Source organism: Mesoplodon mirus (genome assembly GCF_964341445.2).
Source record: "Mesoplodon mirus genome assembly, chromosome: 3".
Classification (NCBI taxonomy): Eukaryota; Metazoa; Chordata; class Mammalia; order Artiodactyla; family Ziphiidae; genus Mesoplodon; species Mesoplodon mirus.
In genome coordinates, this window is record NC_138978.1 from 3,991,241 (window position 1) to 4,008,568 (window position 17,328).

Sequence of the window (17,328 nt, forward strand, 5' to 3'; positions counted from 1 at the left end):
TAATAAATAAATATAATTTTTTAAATCTCTCTTTTTTGTGAGAAAAGAAAAAAAAAAGGAAAAAGAAAGGGAAGAAAAAAACGCTCAGAATGGCATAAATTTTGACAAGCACAAGCCCCCATCTTGTGCCCGATTCTCACTCCCAGGAGGGGCTTCAAATCCTCACCGGCGCCCAAGAAGAGAGGGGTGTGCATGCCAGAGTGACCAGAAGGCCACAGTCCCCGGGGGGAGGGCATTTGGAGGAGGGGACGGGGAAAAGGGCAAAGGGAAAGACCCTCTGTGTGTAGAGAACCTGCTTTTCTGACTTAAAAAAGCATGGACACCCCCCAACGCCCCCCGACCCAGCTGAGTCCAGCTTCACCAGCCCCCATGGCGCTGACGCGGTGGCCACTGGGGAAGGCGGGTCACTAATGTGGCCCCCGCTGCTGGTCCTGAGGCGAGGCACCTGTCCACCCCAGCCCCGTCACCCCTGCATCACCCGAGAATCAGCCTGCAGCCCACAAGCCCGAGACCTGCCCCGGCCCCTACACCCCTTCCTGTTCCCTTCTCACCCGCCACCCGCTCAGTCCCCTCCTTCTGATATCAACCCGCTCCACGCCCTGCTCCTGCTTTTCCCCTTACAGACTTTATCACCACCCGGCCGACCATCTATGTTGTACCCACTTTTTATCGTCTGAGCTCCCCTAGGAAGTCAGCTCCTGACCTGGGGCAGGGAAGGTGTCCGTCTCAGGGCACCACAGTGGCTGAACCTCCTGCACAAACAGAGCCCGGAGGAGTGCCCACAGCCAAGGTCGGATGGATGAAAGAATGAACTAACGAGGGAGTGAGGGCCAGAGAACGGGCATCCCTGGCTGATGGCCTCTCTCTCGCCAAGGCCGGCCGCTGCTTCCTCGAGCGCCCCGCCACCCCCAGCTCCTGCACCTGCAGCTTGCAGGCCCCCCGAGCACAGTGGGGAGGGGCGCCCCCGACCCCACCTCCAGCCAGGGCAGGGCTGCTGCCGGCCCCTCAGCACAGCTCGCTGGGGACGGTGGCCTGAGCTACAGAAAGGCCTGAATGGCCCCCACTGCAGTGTCTGCCTTGTAGACTAGACGTGGGGTAAGGAAGCTGCTGAGGTCCCACCTCTGTGTGTGGGTGAAGTGCGCTCCCAGCAGATCTGCCTCTAGGAAGAGCAGCGGCCCCTAGATTTCCCGGCTCTTGGAAGCATCTGGAAGTGGGAGGAGATGAAAGTGAAGCGTCCCCTGCCCACCTCCCCCCCACACCGCGTGCCCCCAGGACAGCAAGCAACTAGGCTCCAGAACTGCCTTCCTTCCTAAAACACACTCCCCACCGGGGCCTGGTCCCTGGTGGCGGGGCCTGGGCCTAGAGTGGCCCGGGGCGTGGATGAGCTGAGATATTGCTGTGCGCACAGCAGGCGTGCAAAACGCAGAGGCCGCCCTTGAAAAGACAACAGGGACATCCGAACAACAGACAGATGGGCCCCGGGGTAAAGTTTCTGTTTCTAGGCCCTAATCCGTCACCTACCCTGCCGATTCCATCCCTGGGATGCTCCCCGTCCGGCCACTTCTCACCATCCCCACCAGCAGCGCTGGGACAAAGGTGACTGGCTGCCCCGCTAAACCTTCCCCCCCTCCCCCCGCTAGGGATACCATCCCCCAAAGTCACCTGGACACACGACCGCCTGGAAGAAAGACAACGTTTCTGAGACCCCTCGGAGCTGGGTGTGGCCAAGTGACTAGGTTCTGGCCAACAGGATGGGGGTGGGCGGTACCATGCCCCCTCCCCGCCGGCCTGACCTGATCCCTGGACGCCGTGACTGGGTGACCTCACGTGGTAAAGGGGATGGAGTTAAGGATCTTGAGACGGAACGGTTGTCCTGGATCATCCAGGTAAGTCCAGTGTCATCACGGCGGCCTTACAAAGGGAGGCAGGGGGACCAGAATCAAAGCAGGAGAGGTGACAACAGAAGCAGAGGTCAGAGCTGCCCTCCCCTCGGGTCAGGACTAAGCAGACTCTCCCAGAGGCCACAAACCATGGGCCACCTGCCTGTCCCTCGGCAATGTCATCCCCAGGGAAAGGGAAGCTTATGCTGCAGACAGAAAACTCTGACAATGGTGAAAACAGCAGAAAAAGCTCAAGAAAACTGCCCAAAGAGAAAACGTGTAAAAATTTAGTATTTCGTACAACTTTTTTAAAAGATGTGAAATAATACCAGCATAAAAAACATTACATGGCAAATAATACAGTGTTTGTATAAAACTCAGTTTAAAAACATAATTTTATCATTTAAAATGATTCAGAAAATACATTTTGCTGACAGTAAATCCTAATGTCACAGACGGTGACAATCCCCCGTGTGCCGCAGAGAGAAACGGGCCCCGGGTACACCGGGTGCGCACGTTCACGGTCAGGACTCCCGTGGGGCTGCTACGCGGTTGGTACTGGCAGCAGCCTGACTGGGTAGGAGCACCGCAAACGGCTAAGGGCACAGCGACCCCCCCACCCCGCCCCGGCCAAGTCCACGGTGCCGAGCTCCGGGACAGGAGCCTGACCCCGAACAGCGGCAGGACACAGCGGCAGGACGGCCCCTGCCGCTCCTTCACTGGTAGATGACCTTCACGCAAAACGTCTCCTCGTTTTTGTCTTCGTGGTCATTGATGTAAATCAGAATCTCCTCCTCCCCGGCCTTCTCACGGGACGCAAACCGCAGGCCGATGGTGTAGGTCTCGCCTCCCCCGACCTGGCAAGAAGCATCGCTGTCCTAGCGCCCACCCTGCCGACCTCTCTCTCTCTTCCAGCCGCTTCCACGCAGGCAAACACACATTCCCCAGGCTCGCAGGCCCCGGAACATACACTCATGCTCTGAACCAAGTTTCCCAGCATTACTGTCAAAGCCCTCACGGCTGCTGCTCCTCCCAAAGCCCCGGGGAGACGCGTCACTACACCCTCCAGCGAGGGACAGACCCGGGTCCACCCACCGCTGCTCACTTTCCCTGAAAGAGTCACAGGAGATAAAGGCCTAACTCGCCAGGCAGTCTGGATAAAACTGTTGCAAAACTGCAGGGAAGGCCGCCCCCAGGGCTGCCCCGCCGGGGCCTGGGTGTTGGGTCAGAGGCCCGGGCAGAGTTCAGCAGAGGGTGCCCCTGGGGGCCGCAAGCGCCTCACTCGGGCCACAGGCCGTTCTCCCCCAGGACTTGCTGACGCCCCGACGCAGGGTCCCGGCCCCCCGCCCTGTGCAGCCGCACCTGGAAGGCGTTCTCCTTGAACTGCAGCAGGCGGGGATGGTCGCTGTGCAGGCGGTAGGCCCTCGGGGAGGGGTAGGGGTTGGTGTAGGTGATGCGCTTGTTGGCACCCTTCCCGCCCCCGGCAGGCAGTGTGATCTCAAAGGCCTGTGGGGGGGGCAGGAGTTGGCCCCGGGCTCCTTCTCCAGCCACCTCTTCCCAAGCCCGCCCTGTGCTCCTGGGCCCCAGACGCTGAATAAATACGGCAGACAAGCCCCCCGAGTTCCCGGTTGAGGGGCTCACGGTACAGGAGGAAACCCCCACCCCCCAGGCCCCCAGCCAGAGGGGCCGGGAGGAGGAAACGCCGGCCTGGATCTGGGCAGGCCAGGTCGCAGGACACACCACCCGAACCGCGTGGCCCACGCGCGTCTCACATCAGACCTTGGAGATGAGGGGTGGGCGGCAGGAGAGGCACACGAGCCACGAGGCCACCAGCTGGTGGGCATCCACGTCGACCAGGTTGAGGTGCACGAAGCGGCTGCCCGCCCTGCGGGGCCTCACGCCCACGTGCAGGTCCTGCACCCCGTGAGGGGTCAGCACGAAGACGCCTTTGGGGTCCGTCTTCAGGAACAACAGAGGAGAAGCAGGTCGGGAGGCTGCCCCTCGAGTCATGCAGACGAGGGGTTTCCTGGGCGCGCAGCCCAGGGGCTGAGAGGGTCCCAGGGGAACCCCTGTGCTGGGCGGGAGGTCCCCTGGCCTCCGTGGGATCAGAGGTAAGAAGGCCCGATCTGAGGCCAGACCGGACCTCACCACCAGCACCCACGCCTGCGGGTCACAGTCTGTGTCCCCATCTGTGCGGGGCGAGTCCCCTCCCACACAGCGCGACCCCCTCAGTGTCAGAGCGGCCTCAGGAGAGACAGGGCTTAGCCGGCCCCAGCTCTGAACGCTGGCCTGCTGGCAGGGCGTCCGCGTCACCCTCGTTATCCAGACATACAGTTGCAGCTGCACCGAGTCCAGAGTAGCTGTTAACATTTACCTCCCAACAATTCTACAAATTCTCCTTCAGGGCTTACGTGTCTCTCATCCCGCGACGGCACATCTCATAAAGGGGATCTGAATGAAGACTCTATCAAAGTCTTCAGGACCGACCACCAGGCCGCAGCCCAGCTCCCACCCCCTCCCCGGGGTGGGCAAGGGTGGGGAGGGGCCAGGGGACACCCGCAAAACCCAACAGCCAACCCCACGCACCCCCGCCGAAGGCCATACCGTCAGCTCCTGGGGGTGGGAGCTGAAAGCCTTCACTTTCCTAACTGTCTGCATCCCCCGAAGGACAAGGGCCAGGCGGGTCCGCTGGCCTGTGACGCAGGAGACGTCCACGCGCTGCAGGGAGTGGAGGTGGACCTGCCAGGTCTGGACGGGCGTCGCCAGCCAGCGGTCCCTGCGCGGGCAGAAGCCACTCACGGTCGGGCGAGGGCAGTACACCAACCGCGGGGGAGGAGCCCCGAGGAGGCTTAAAAGGCGGCCAGGAGGGCGGGCTGGCGTCCAGCCGCCGTCACCCCCTCAGCCACCTTCCCTCCGAGGTGGAAGCTCTCAGGCGGGGCTGCGGCCTCTGCGTGACTTTGACCCTGAACAGATACTCTGGAGGCATGGCAACGTGGGCTTCTGCAGATGTGCACCTAGGCCAGCTTAATCCCAAACCAGGCCTGGAGCAAAGTCCATGGGCAGCACAGCATGGATGAGAACGTGGGCTTGGAGGTCACGTGGGCCTGAGCCTGGGGCCCGCGTTAGCTGCCTGGTGCCCAAGGACACTGACCCTTGGTTGTAAATGAGGCTCAGCATCACCTGCCCACGGGCCGTCAGGACAACAGTCTGTGGCCACCACACAGCAGGTGCAGGCCTGGTGCTGCCCCTCAGCTGGGTGGGCACTCAGCAGAGGAGACCCCCGCCCGTTCCTAGGCGGGCTGCACCAAACCCTCCAGCCTGCACCGGTTTTACAGGGTCTTGAGGGCTGGGAGATACAACTAGAGGAAAAGGTAAAGGGACTGGGGTCATTTCACCCAGTCCTCGGGCATCAAAGGAAATGATGCCACCTTCCACCTCCCCTTGGGGGGCCTGGGCAGGACCGCCGTCTGCATTCCCTCGGACTCGGGGAGGGGACCCCAGGGACAAGGGCTGCCTGGGCCGTCCTGGCACTGTGCTGGGGCAGAAGCAGCCTCGAGTTTCTCTCCCGGCTGGGCTCCCGATGTGTCCCTTAGGCTGTGGTGCCGCTCTGAGCAGAGGCGCCCTTTCAAGACCCCGGCCAGTCTGAGGACCTCACTTCATGTGGCCAGAGGCCTGAGGTCACAAGTTTAGAGGCAGCCAGGGCTGGCCCACTTCCAGAGCCACCAGCAGTCCCCAGCCTGCCTCCTCACCGCCTTCTCCCCGCTCCAGACCACCAGGGCCCACGTACTCACGCGTAAATGGTGACAAAGAAGTCTTTGATCTCCGGGCTGGGACCACTGGCCACCTTCAGGAACACATCTCGTGGCTCCCCGGGGCCCTGCCAGACGGGGGGGTGGGGGCACATCACGGCCACACTACTGCCTGTCTGCTCTGACCCCAGGCCCCCAAGTCCGCAGGAAGCAAACGCAGGTGTGAACCAGGCCCCCTCCCCCTAACACGTTTTTCATTTTCTGTACTCATCAGAATTCACTGTTTTTGTCACTACAAAAGAGAAAAATCATTAACTTCTTGATTTCATATTGAGTTTAATAATTATATTCTGCAGGAGATTTTACCCAGTTTCCTAACCAATCATAATATGATTATGGCCGTTATCCTTACACAAAGGCAATTAATCAGTGCCTTAATCACCACTCACTTTATTCAGTTTGCCTCATGTCTTTTTTTTTTAATTTAAATTCAGATAATCAAGGAAGTGGTCTGCTAGCAGAAAACATGAAAACTCATTCCTAAAGCTCTCATGAGGACGTCAAAGTAGCCCTTCAGCATCTTAGAAAGAAACCACTTAAGCAAAAACCTCAAATGAAGAGGCTGCAGACCAGGGGTGCAGGTAGTGGGCGGGACCTGGCGGGGAAGGATTTTCCCGGGAGGGCGCTACAGAACTCACCATGTTCTGGGTCTCGCAAATGACATTCGGGTCACTACAGCGTACGTAGACCGGGGGGTCCTCACCGGGCATCCCCACGGGAGCACCTGGAGTGGAATATATCACAACAAATGTCTTTTCCCGAAAGCCTGGGCCATCACAGGGGTTCAATGAAACCTGCCCGCGGGATGGACACTGCCGCCTGCGTGGACACTGGCCCTTCCGTTCCGAGCCGCCTCCCCGGGGACTCACCCCAAGAGACTAACCAAAAGGAAGCGGGGGTGCCATGGAGCCAGTGCCAGACATAAAAGGCTCGGATTTGTTCTAAAGGCACCAGCTGGAAATGAATCAGCAGGTGGAGGGGAGCCCGGAGAGCTCTCCAGGCCCAGGACTGAGGGCAGAGCAGAGCCTGACACCCGAGGCCGGGCAACCTTCCCAGGGCTGTGGATTTCAGAATGGAATCCGCCTGCCAAGGGCGCCTGTCATCTCAGAGGAGGTGAGAAGGTCACCATGTCAAATGATCAAATGACTGAGGCAAGTGGCAGAATTTACAGCTGTGCCCTGTGTTGTTACAGAGCATCGCAGGATGACGTAAGGACACCACGTGTCGCCCTTGGGGAGAAGCCTTTTCCACCTGTTGAACCTGCCAAATGCCAGCCGTGGGGACAGCGGGACCTGCCTGGAAGCGTGTGCCAGGGCAGCAGGCGGATGGCCTTCTTCAGGAAGGTGAGCTCCGGGTGGTAGAAGCGGAAGACCTGGTCCACCACGTGGGGCTGCAGCTCCACGGTCAGGCAGAGCACAGCGAGGGGCGTGCCGTTGCCTGCGCGGAACAGAACCTGCCGGGAGAGCAGGCATCAGGACCCGCACGAGGGCTTGTGGGCAGCTGCGTGCACGGCGCCTCCCTGGACGGACGGGGATGGGGGGCCCCATGGGGTCTGCTCACGCCCACGAAGTGGGAAGGACAGGCGTGGTCAGATGCACGGGGTCTGCAGCCGCAGGTGCCCACCCGCGAGGACGGGCCCAGCACAGGGTCCACATGCTCAGACCATGCACGGATGCCACTCCTGCCACTTCCTGGAGGGGAGGGACGTGCCAAGAAGACCAGCGAGAAAGGTCCGCAGCCCCGACTCCCCCGCTGACACACCCGCTGCCTGCAGGCTGGGAAGTCGTTCTGCAAGGATCTGGACACTAACCTCACCAGTTCCTCGTGGGTGGGAGCGGAGCACGTCCCCCAGATGGTAAAAGGGGGCTGTGCCTAAACCCAAAGGGTCAGAAATACAAACTTCCTTTAAAAAAAAAAGTGACTTACTAAAAAAATTTATTTGTCCAATACAGGTCCTAATGGGGAACACGGTGGAGCCGGTGTCTTTATTCCAGGACTCGGCCAGCCCAGTGAGCTCTCGGGGCCCAGGACAGAGGGCGGCACACGGCCAACCCCAAGGCAGAGCAACCTTCCCACATCGGTCGGCGCCAAGCTCGGGCCCCCAGACAAACCTTCCACGTGGGAAAGGACGCTCTTCCACTTTGGTGAGTTTTATTAAGAAATCTTTTAGATGTGTAACCGGACAAATTATAACTGGGCAGCCACCCACGAGGCCACGTGGGCTTGGAACAGGCATGCGGTGCACGCTACTCACTCTCTGCGCCCTCAGCACCCTGCCCATCCGCCCCAGGGAGCCCCTCCTGAACTCGTGATCACTGTCCCCCGTTTTTCTCCAACATTCTCCCCTCTTTGGGTCTTTAAGCGACCCACAGTGTTGGTTCTGCCTTCTTGGAGCATCACCTGAAAGCCACTGCCCTGCACGTCTCTTCCCACATCTGCTGGGAGGCGAGCCCCACCACTGCACCCTCATCCCCGGCAGCTGTGCCCTGACACTCCTGCCGGAATTTCACCGCTACGCTGGGACTTCAACTCCACAATGACCGACCATTTATTTAGCGGTCGTGCACATAGACACACATAGACACACACACAGACATACACCCCTTAGCTCTCTCTGCTCAGAAGCACCGGAAGCAAGGGCACCCCAGGCGTAATGAGCACGCTCAGCACCCAGACTTTAGTTTCTAAACACCATTCGCCACTAAAAGAAGCCCTAGATAAATGGCTGATTCCAGAAATGGAGCAGGAAAATGTAAGCTGACTCTGGAACGTCTTGTGTGCCAGGCACGAAGAAAGTGCTCCAAGAATGACAGGGACATGTCAAAAGGACAGAGGGGCCAGCTTGAAGCTGAAGCCACCGGTGGACCAGGGACAATGTGAGCAGCAAAACAAAGAAAGACAGGAACAAATTACAACCCACTGAATGAAACAGGAATTCACGGTCCATAATGGTGACAAACAAATTTCAGGAACGAACGGATGAAGGCCAAGTGCTGCCTCACTTAGACCATGAAAGGAATGATGAAATCTGAAAGTCACCAATGGGCAACCATCCTGCAAGAATCGTCAGTGAAGAAAGTTTAAAAAGAATGTCTCTGAGTGTAACTGGGTCACTTTGCTGTACAGCAGAGACTGGCACGACATTGTAAATCAGCTATACTTCAGTTTAAAAAAAAAAAAGAAGCATCAGCGGATATTAAAACTAGCAGCAGAAGTTGACTGGGGAGCAGGATATTTACAGAGCCTGAATATCTCCCGACAAAATACTTACCCATTACTTTCTAATTATCAACTATAAAATACTTCTTAATTAATTTTACATTGAAGGAGCCTGGCAGACACCATCTTAACCAAATAAGAGAGTTAAATTAACATCACTGGTAATAGAGCAAATCAACATTGTGACCCTCCCAGTAAGAGGTTCTGAGAAGAACACAGCAAAACGTCTGTGCTTTTCCTGCCCTGAATGCACGGCCTGAAACCACCGTTGGGCAAACACCAGACACACCCAGACTAAGCGGCAGGTAGCAGAAATGACCTGTGCACGTCAAAAGTACTGAGGCCGGGACCACCAGACGCACCGTGGGACCCTGGGTGGGTGAGGGATCCAGTGTCGGGATATTTGGTAAAGTGCAAGCGGGGTCTGTGATGAGATTTTATCAGTGCCAATTTCCTGATTTCCCCGGTTCTACTGTGGTTATGGAACAGAGGGTCCTTATTTTCAGGACATAGGAGCTCTAAGTTTCATGGAACAATGGGGCAGTTTGTCCATAGCTTATTCTCAAATTGTTCAGAAAAAAGTAAGGATAAATATAGACACAGAATGATAAGGCAAATGTAAAATGTCAACGACTGGGAAATCTGGGTAAATAATTCATGAGAACTCTTTGCACTATTCTTATAACTTTTGTCTAAGTTTGAGAACATTTCAAAATAAAGAGTCGTTTAACAAAAAAAGGCACAGGCGCTGACTTGAAAGGTATGGCCATGGCCAGAGAGAGGACAGTTTTACAGCCCAGTGCCTGCCACACAGCAAATATAAAACCACGAGTTCATAATAAGACCCCAAAAAAACTGACCACCTTTGGATGTTCCCAGGGCACAACTCATTAGTTTTACCATTGATAAATAAAGGGAAAGAACCCAACATTTATCCTGACCTTCCGGTATTAAGTATCAGTATATCCAGGGTAACCAAATGGCTGATGGGGGAAAGCTCCTGTTTATAGAAGAGTCACAGCAAGTAAGTACAAGAACAGTGAGAAGATTTCACCGTTTTCCACCTGGTGGGATAACGGATGTGGGCAGTGGATCCTTAGCGGACACGTCGGCCACCATGAACAGCCACCCGCCGTGGCCTCTGCATGTGAAGTCGTGGTTGGCCCACAGAGGCTGGTCCACGCCCAGTGTCTCCACAGATAGAGCATCGAGGACAGTGGGCCCCAACTCCCACAAACCGACCGTGATAAGATGAGTGACCAGCATGGACTGGACATCGGGCCGTCCTGAGGATTTATTACTAATTTGGGGGCAGTGATGTCACGTAGCCGGGTTTTTGTTTTTTTTTTAAGTCCTTATCTGTTAGAGATACACGCTGAATAAGATGTCTGGGATTTGTTTTAAAACTCCAAACTCATGTAAGGAAAAGCGTATTAGCCTCTCTGATTTAACTTATAGCCCTAAATAAAGAGCCGACATATCCCTTAGACAAAGGCAAAGCTGCAGCTCCACATTTAAATAAAACACAGCAAATCTCCCCCGAGGATGGGGCTGTGGACACAGGGCTGCCAGGCCCTCAGTCTGCGACTGCATCGAAATCTGTCCTGGCGGGTGCGGGTGGAGGGTAAAAGTGTTTCTGTTTTTACTTTCAACCTCCTATAAAAGGCATCCGTCTACCAAACAAACAAACAACAACAAGAAAACTTCAGAAATTCCTACAAAACGACAGTGTGCAACCTCCCCTAAGGACATCCCATCGGCAGGCAGGGGGCTGAAAAGTGTGCCCTGCAAACAAGCCGCCCCTGAGGTGGCAATGGGACTGAGTCCTATTTACCAGAAGTAACAAACAGCAGAACCCATGACGCGCTTCACCTGGTCCTCTCACAAGACCCCTGGCCGGCACTGCAAGACCTCGGAACATCGGATGGGCGGTCTGGCCCCCTACCTTGGCGTGTTTCGTGGGCATCGTGCTGGACTTACAAGGTGACCCAGCGTCCATGTCCTTTTCGAGTCTCAGCTCAGCAGAGGCCTGCGAGAAACCAGGGAGCCCCCAGGTCATGAGACGGAGGCCCAGGGTGACAGGCACTTCTTCCTACCAGTGGGGCCTCTACCTGTAGGAACGGCTGCCGCCCTGTGCCCAGGGCTCCAGGGTGTCGTTTACACTCAGAGTGGACCCCAGGCGGCTGCTGTTATTAACCGGCCCACAGCCCCAAAGAGGAAGCGGAGGCCATGTGAGCTGTGGGGTGGGGGGGGTCAGGTCCCGTAACCCAGCTCCACCTGAAGCCAGAGGTCTGGCACCTTCATCACGGTCCTGATGACCTCTTGCCCCAAAAGTGCATCCAAAGAGCCTGCACTGAAAGCTGTGAGCCTCTCACGCCCATCTCAGTGACCACTGCCCTACAGAGCTGACCTCACAAGGACAGGAAGAAACGTGCACGCCGCGTCCGCCCTACCAGAGCACGCGCTCGCTCACACCCTGACGTGAAACCCCAGAGTCTCTGCGGTTCACGTTGGGGAGCAAACGCTACGTGAGAAGCAGGCAAACAGCAGTAACTGGGGAGTTTAGGAAATACTAGCTCTTCTGAGGTTTAAGAAAGGCTCTTTTACCAATTTAGCAGAGAGAATGAAGAGGAGGTGGTCCAGCCTTTCCTGAGCCCAGGTGAACCACGGGGCCGCTGGGCACAGCGTAGGTGCCAGGACGTGTGGAGGGGCAGGTGGGGCGGGGGACGGCCGAAGGCTAACCCTCCCACCTCACGGGAGGAGGCCCCCATCTCCCACGTTACTTGGCAAATGGGCTTCCCTGGTGCCCAGCCAGCCCCCTCGGCACGGGAAGAATGGCCCTCCCCACCTGCGCCGAGGCCCGTGGACCCGCAGAGAAGGTCTGGAACTTGAAGGGGATGTGGACCGTCTCCCGGGGGCGCAGGAAGAGCTGGGGGGCCGGGCTGCCCCGCGGGTGGAACATGTCCTCTTCCAGGGGCGTGTGCAGGCCGACCAGGTCTTTGAAGTACCGCCACTCCCGACCGTCCAGGATGAGGCTGGAGGGACGGGAGACGGCGCTGGGCACAGCGTCCTTCCCGGTCGGCCCCAGGACCCGCGAGGGCGAGACCAGCTTGGCTTTCGGGCGGGGCTGGGGGCCCGAGGGGGCGCCCTGCCCTCCCACCTGAGCTCAGCGCTGTCGATCACGATGGTCACGGTGTGCTGCGTGTTGTCGGGGTTCCTGAGAGCGAATTCAAAGAACTCAGCGGCGCCCAGCGTGGCACGGATAGTGTGTCGCGTGGTGACGGCCATGCTCAGCGCACTGGCGATGCTCTCGGCCTTGGTGCGCTCCCGGTAGGCGGCGATGAGCTGCAGGTCCCGAGCGTGCCGGGCACGGATGCTCTGCTGGGCCTGTGGACACAGGGGCCAAAGCGGGGCCACAGTCCCAGGGCGCCCTGCTGCTTGGAGGCTGTTCTCTGGCCCCTTCCCCACCTGCCCCAAACACCACATCTCCTTGGAATCACCATCCCACCACCACTGACACGGGGTCAGTTGGGACTGGCCACCTACAGCTCTGGGGGACAGGGAATGGGGCTGCCCATCTGCAGCACCCCGGCTTCCCTCTGCCCACAGATGATGTACCCATGGAAGGCGGGCTCTGCCCGCATGCCCCCAAGACTCCAACCACCCACCTGGGCACAGTGGGAATTAAGAGCAGAAGCTACCAATAAAAGAGGAAAGAATGGTCCCCAAACTAAGCCGGGTGACCGGCTCACTGGCCAGGCCTCTGGCGTGACAGCGGGAGTCCTGTCTGCGAGCAGAGTCCCCAGGAGGGGCTGTGGCCAGGCCTGACTGACCGCAAGCTGGGCCAGGGTCCAGACCCAGGCACCGCTGCCTTGGTGGGCTCAGCGTGGGTCCTTCATCCATCTCCTTCTTCCAATGCCTTATATTTCAATGGGCTTGGCCACCCCAGATGTGTTCTAGAGGCTAGGGACAGGCTTATCTTTCTCGGGTGCCTTGCAGTAAAAATGAGGCCCGTCAGAGGCTGCTTTGCAAGCCCAAGACCTAGAAGGCATGCCCACGTGCTAGGGAGGTAGCTGGGCGCTGAGGGCCTCCAAAACAAAGGAGGCCCAGGCATCTGAAGGCCTTCGGACTCTAACTCAGAAGGTGAGGACCAAATCTGACCTCTCACTTAAATTGTTTTGGAGACTGACTTTCCAATATCCAAAACGTTGGCCTTTCCCCAACAGGGGAATTGAAGCTGAGCCTTTAGTTTCTCCCTGGGGATTTAAAAACGGGAGGGTGGTCATGTTGATATCTGAGGCCTCCCTAGGTGGGCATTTTATGATCAGAGCTTCTCGACGGGATGGAGCCTCTACCAGGCTGGTCTGGGCTGCACGGCCAGATGTAATTTAGGGTGAGAAACAGACAGAGCTCGGCTTTTCAACCTCGACTTGAGACAGCGGGTTGTTCTGACCTGCCAGGGATACGACCTGTACTGCCCACCAGTTAGAGGCCCTGGGACGAGGGCTCTAGGGGACAGGCCACATGGAGGTGGGCACAGGACTGGCCCGTCAGACTGACCACCCGGGCGAGCACCGTGACGGCCACTCCCTGGTTTTCCATAGGCCTGGTGGGTAAAAGCCACAGGCCGAGACAGTGTGGCCCCAGGGCATCAGGTGCCCACATGGCCCCTGGCCAAGTGGAAAGGCTGGAAAGAAGGATCCACCTGTGGGGGCACCTGGCATGACCCAGACTGCGTGAGGCTGCCGTTAGCCGCAGGCCCAGCCTCGGACAGACGCGAGCCAATGCTCCAGCAACAGCTTTACCAATGACTAGAGCCACCAGAGCTGATGTCTTGGTCTCTTTCTGCCATAGACCTGTCTTCTTTCTTAATTCGAAACCCATGCAGGCAAAGGTGATGACACGTATTGGACCGCTCAGACCCCAAGAGGCAGCAATTCACACTGTGGTCCCGTGACAGGTCCAAGGATGGGCAGGGAGACCCGTGGGCCACGTGCTGGCTTTTTTGGAAAGTAAAGTCCTCTCTTCCGTGGCGCTTGGCATGTTTTGACAACACGGAACGTGGGACTAGTGCCACCAATTTGCTAGTGTGAGGGGCAATCCCGGAGCTGCTGGGGTGTCCCTGTAGAGGGTACGCAGAGGAGAGAGGACGCAGGGACTGACCGCTGTCGCTAGGGCAGCCGCCGTCCTGAGCACTGCACACAGGTTAAGCCGAGTGACCCTCACAGGGAGGCTGTGACTGTCCCAGGGCACCGCAGGGATGCCAAAGCAGGTGTCAGCCCCACACTCTGTGCTCCTGGCCCCAGGCTCACTACCTCCCCCAGGAAGCCCCGAGACCCTCAGCCTCCCTCGAATCTGACCATCAGGGAGAGAAAGCTGCATCCCAGCTGCCCACGGCCTCCCCCCCGCACAAGAGGTCACACACAGTTCCACACGCTCATCATGCGTGTGCAGGGCCAGCCGGGACACGGCTCCTGTCGACCCTCTTCCCAAGGACCCACTGATTTCATAGAACTCCCATCCCTTCCTCAAAGAAGGCTGAGAAAGCTCTGGAAGGGAGAGAGACTACCGCATATCTGATGCATCAAGTTACTTTCACCTCAATATTCTCCAGGGCTACGAACCCAGGAAATCATTACAATTTAGTGGAAAATTTCCTTGTATTTGGAAATCCAATTACTTCCAAACTCATGGCTGTATTCAAAATGAGGGTTCTGAGCTGTTGATTTCTCTATTAGAACATATCAGGGCTTCCCTGGTGAAGCAATGGTTAAGAATCCGCCCGCCAATGCAGGGGACATGGGTTCGATCCCTGGTCTGGGAAGATCCCACATGCCGTGGAGCCACTAGGCCCGTGCGCCGCAACTACTGAGCCTGCGCTCTAGAGCCCGCGAGCCACAACTACTGAGCCCATGTGCCGCAACTACTGAAGCTCGCATGCCTAGAGCCCGTGCTCTGCAACAAGAGAAGCCACCGCAATGAGAAGCCCGCGCACCGCAACGAAGAGTAGCCCCTGCTCGCCGCAACTAGAGAAAGCCTGCGCGCAGCAACGAAGACCCAACGCAGCCAAAAATAAATAAATTAAAAAGAACATATCAAATAAGAGGAAACCAGCCAAATTAATCATAATAACAATGATGCTAACCACAACACCGGCAGCTGTCGGACTGAGGACTTGCCGTGTGCGGGGCCCAACCACCCGGACGCGGGAACCACTTGTGTGCCCCCCGGGTGACAGCTGGCGGAGCCTCAGAGGCTCCACAGGAGGGAGCAGCCTGGGTGCACCGTGGCCGGGGAGGAGGCCTGCCCCAAGCCCAGCCCACGGCCGGCCTCCCCTCAAGGCGTCCTCACAGCCACAGCGCTGCTCCTCGGCCAGCCAGACTCTGCCGCCCTCTGCCGGGGACCCGCTGGTCCAGCCGGCTGTCTGGGCCCCTCTCACTGTGCTCTCTCCTCCCCCCACCAACTGGACTGAATGGTCTTTTGCTTGTTGGTTTATTTCCGTCTCCCTCCCTCCACGGCCCCCCTGAGGGTGGGTCCTTGCCCACCTCTGTGAGCCCCAGGGGAAGGCCGGCCACTGCCTGTGTCTGCCAGGCCATGGGCACAGGCCTGGCCCCTGAGAAGGACAGCGTCCGTTCAGACACCCGCCTGCCTCAATGTAAAGGATCCTAAGGCCCCGGTGGCTTCCTTATCCTGTAAACTCCCATTTCTGAGGGTCTTATTTAGATGTTTAGTCTAAGGCGGGAATTCTTCTGGCAAGATCGATCCCTCTGACCACCTGTGATGTAGACGTTGTCATGGCCCTGCTTCCCACACCTGGGGAGCCCTCAGAATCCCCGTCAGAGCTTTCTTAAAAGCCTAGGCTCCAAGGACACAGCCCCCAACCAATGGAGGGGAGCCCAGGAGTCTGCTCTTATCCAAAGCGCACCGGTAATTCTGGCCTGAAAACTTCCCTCGGTGGCTGAGAGGTCGGGTCTCATGTTCTGTAACCATGCGGGCAAGGGGAGGGTCGGGGACGGGGCTGCTCCCGCCGTGTTCCCGAGGAGGACCGGGGAGGGGGGGTGCCGAGCCTCACCAGCGCGCCCAGCCCGCAGCGCCCAGGCTCCGCTCCGCGCTCCCGCAGGCGCACCACCCTCATGCGCTCCAGCTTGCGCCTGCGCACGGCGTCCCCCTCACGGCCGGCGCCCTGGGCCCGCTGGGTCCCCTGCCACGGGGGCGTGAAGAGCAGGGCGGCCAGCTCACTGTCCACGTCGGCCAGCTTCTGCGCTTGGACCACATTTTTCACTGCTGGAAGGTTCAAAGAGAGGGCCAGAGGTTAAAGGTCAGAGTTTACGTTCTCTAAGCAGCCACGGCTCCACGCCCTCCAGAGCCCAAGCCTCAAGCTTTTCATAAACCCTCAGAGGCTGGTAAAGGTGCAAATGACGCACCCTGCCCTCCACAGCATCCCTCCCTTACCAGCCTCTCACATAGAAGGGATTCTGTCTCGGTGCTTAGATACAAATGTATTAGTGCCCACTAGGGGGTCTGCTAGGGAAAAGGTCAGCGTTGCAGAAGCTCAGGCTCTCAGGATTCTCCAGACGCCCTCGCCCAGGACCGCGCCCCTGCTCACCTCCAGCACCCCCAGCGAGCACCCACAATGCCCAGCACACCATCCGGGCTCAGGCACGCTGTCCCGTCAGGTCCTCAAACCCACCCTGGGTGCAGGTTTTCAGGAGGCCCGAGCTCAGATCAGGAATCGGGGGCTCCAATGAGTTGTGCCCTGAGGCCCCGGGCCAGCCGGGGTGGGTGGAGCCCAGAGCGTCTCCTCTCTGCACCCGGCTGCCTCTGGCTGGCTGGGCCCCCAGAGCACCATCTCCTTTGGGAGCTCTACTCGAAGCCTAGACCCACCAGGAAAGCTGTGTAGCCGACAAACAGAAGCCGCGATAGGCCAGGCCCCAGCAGGCAGGAGAGCTATTTTCTCCCTCCCATCACTGGCTGTGCCACTGACATGCACACGTGGCACATGCCACGTCACAAGCTGACACGTGAGATTCCCGGACAATCAGTAAACCCAGCACAGGCGGCAGGTGAGAGGGAGCACCCCAACTTAGCATCATGTCCTTCCTTCAGGCACCCCCAGAACCACAGGAAGTGACCGCGAGCCTGAACTCCACCGACTGGACCCCCTCCCCGTCCTCGAGTATCTCTGCCTCCTGCTGACGGGCTCCACGTGGTGGTGAAGCAGCTTCCCCTCACTCGCCACCTCTTCTTCCATCACACGTAAACAAGCGCTACTTCCAGGTTCTTCGGGTGCCATGAGATGGTGCAGACGTCTCAAGTGGCCACCCCAAAAGAGCACTTTTCGTGTGTCTGGGGTCCAGCTCCATGGGAACGGGAGCTCCAACCTGGATCGAGGTCAAGCAGCCCGAGGCCCCCGGTCCCGA

At 58.2% G+C, this 17,328-nt stretch overlaps 1 protein-coding gene across 3 annotated transcripts in view; it reads right to left on the bottom strand.

Moving 5' to 3' along the window:
* Positions 1-2,257: 2,257 nt before the first annotated feature.
* Positions 2,258-17,328, bottom strand: part of NPHP4 (nephrocystin 4) — a 133,429-nt gene continuing 118,358 nt past the window's right edge. Inside the window, exons 21-31 of one of the 3 annotated variants that reach the window (XM_082612521.1) lie at positions 15,981-16,189; positions 12,069-12,295; positions 11,757-11,943; positions 10,854-10,937; positions 6,986-7,142; positions 6,328-6,413; positions 5,672-5,757; positions 4,485-4,656; positions 3,660-3,839; positions 3,243-3,386; positions 2,258-2,737 (exon numbers count right to left, since the gene is read on the bottom strand). In XM_082612521.1, the coding sequence (XP_082468647.1) occupies positions 2,597-2,737; positions 3,243-3,386; positions 3,660-3,839; positions 4,485-4,656; positions 5,672-5,757; positions 6,328-6,413; positions 6,986-7,142; positions 10,854-10,937; positions 11,757-11,943; positions 12,069-12,295; positions 15,981-16,189 (1,673 nt within the window). In that variant the 3' untranslated portion in view covers positions 2,258-2,596. Of the gene's footprint in view, positions 2,738-3,242; positions 3,387-3,659; positions 3,840-4,484; positions 4,657-5,667; positions 5,758-6,327; positions 6,414-6,985; positions 7,143-10,853; positions 10,938-11,756; positions 11,944-12,068; positions 12,296-15,980; positions 16,193-17,328 lie in introns of those variants that run through there. The other 2 variants (XM_082612520.1, XM_082612522.1) reach the window with 2 other exon arrangements.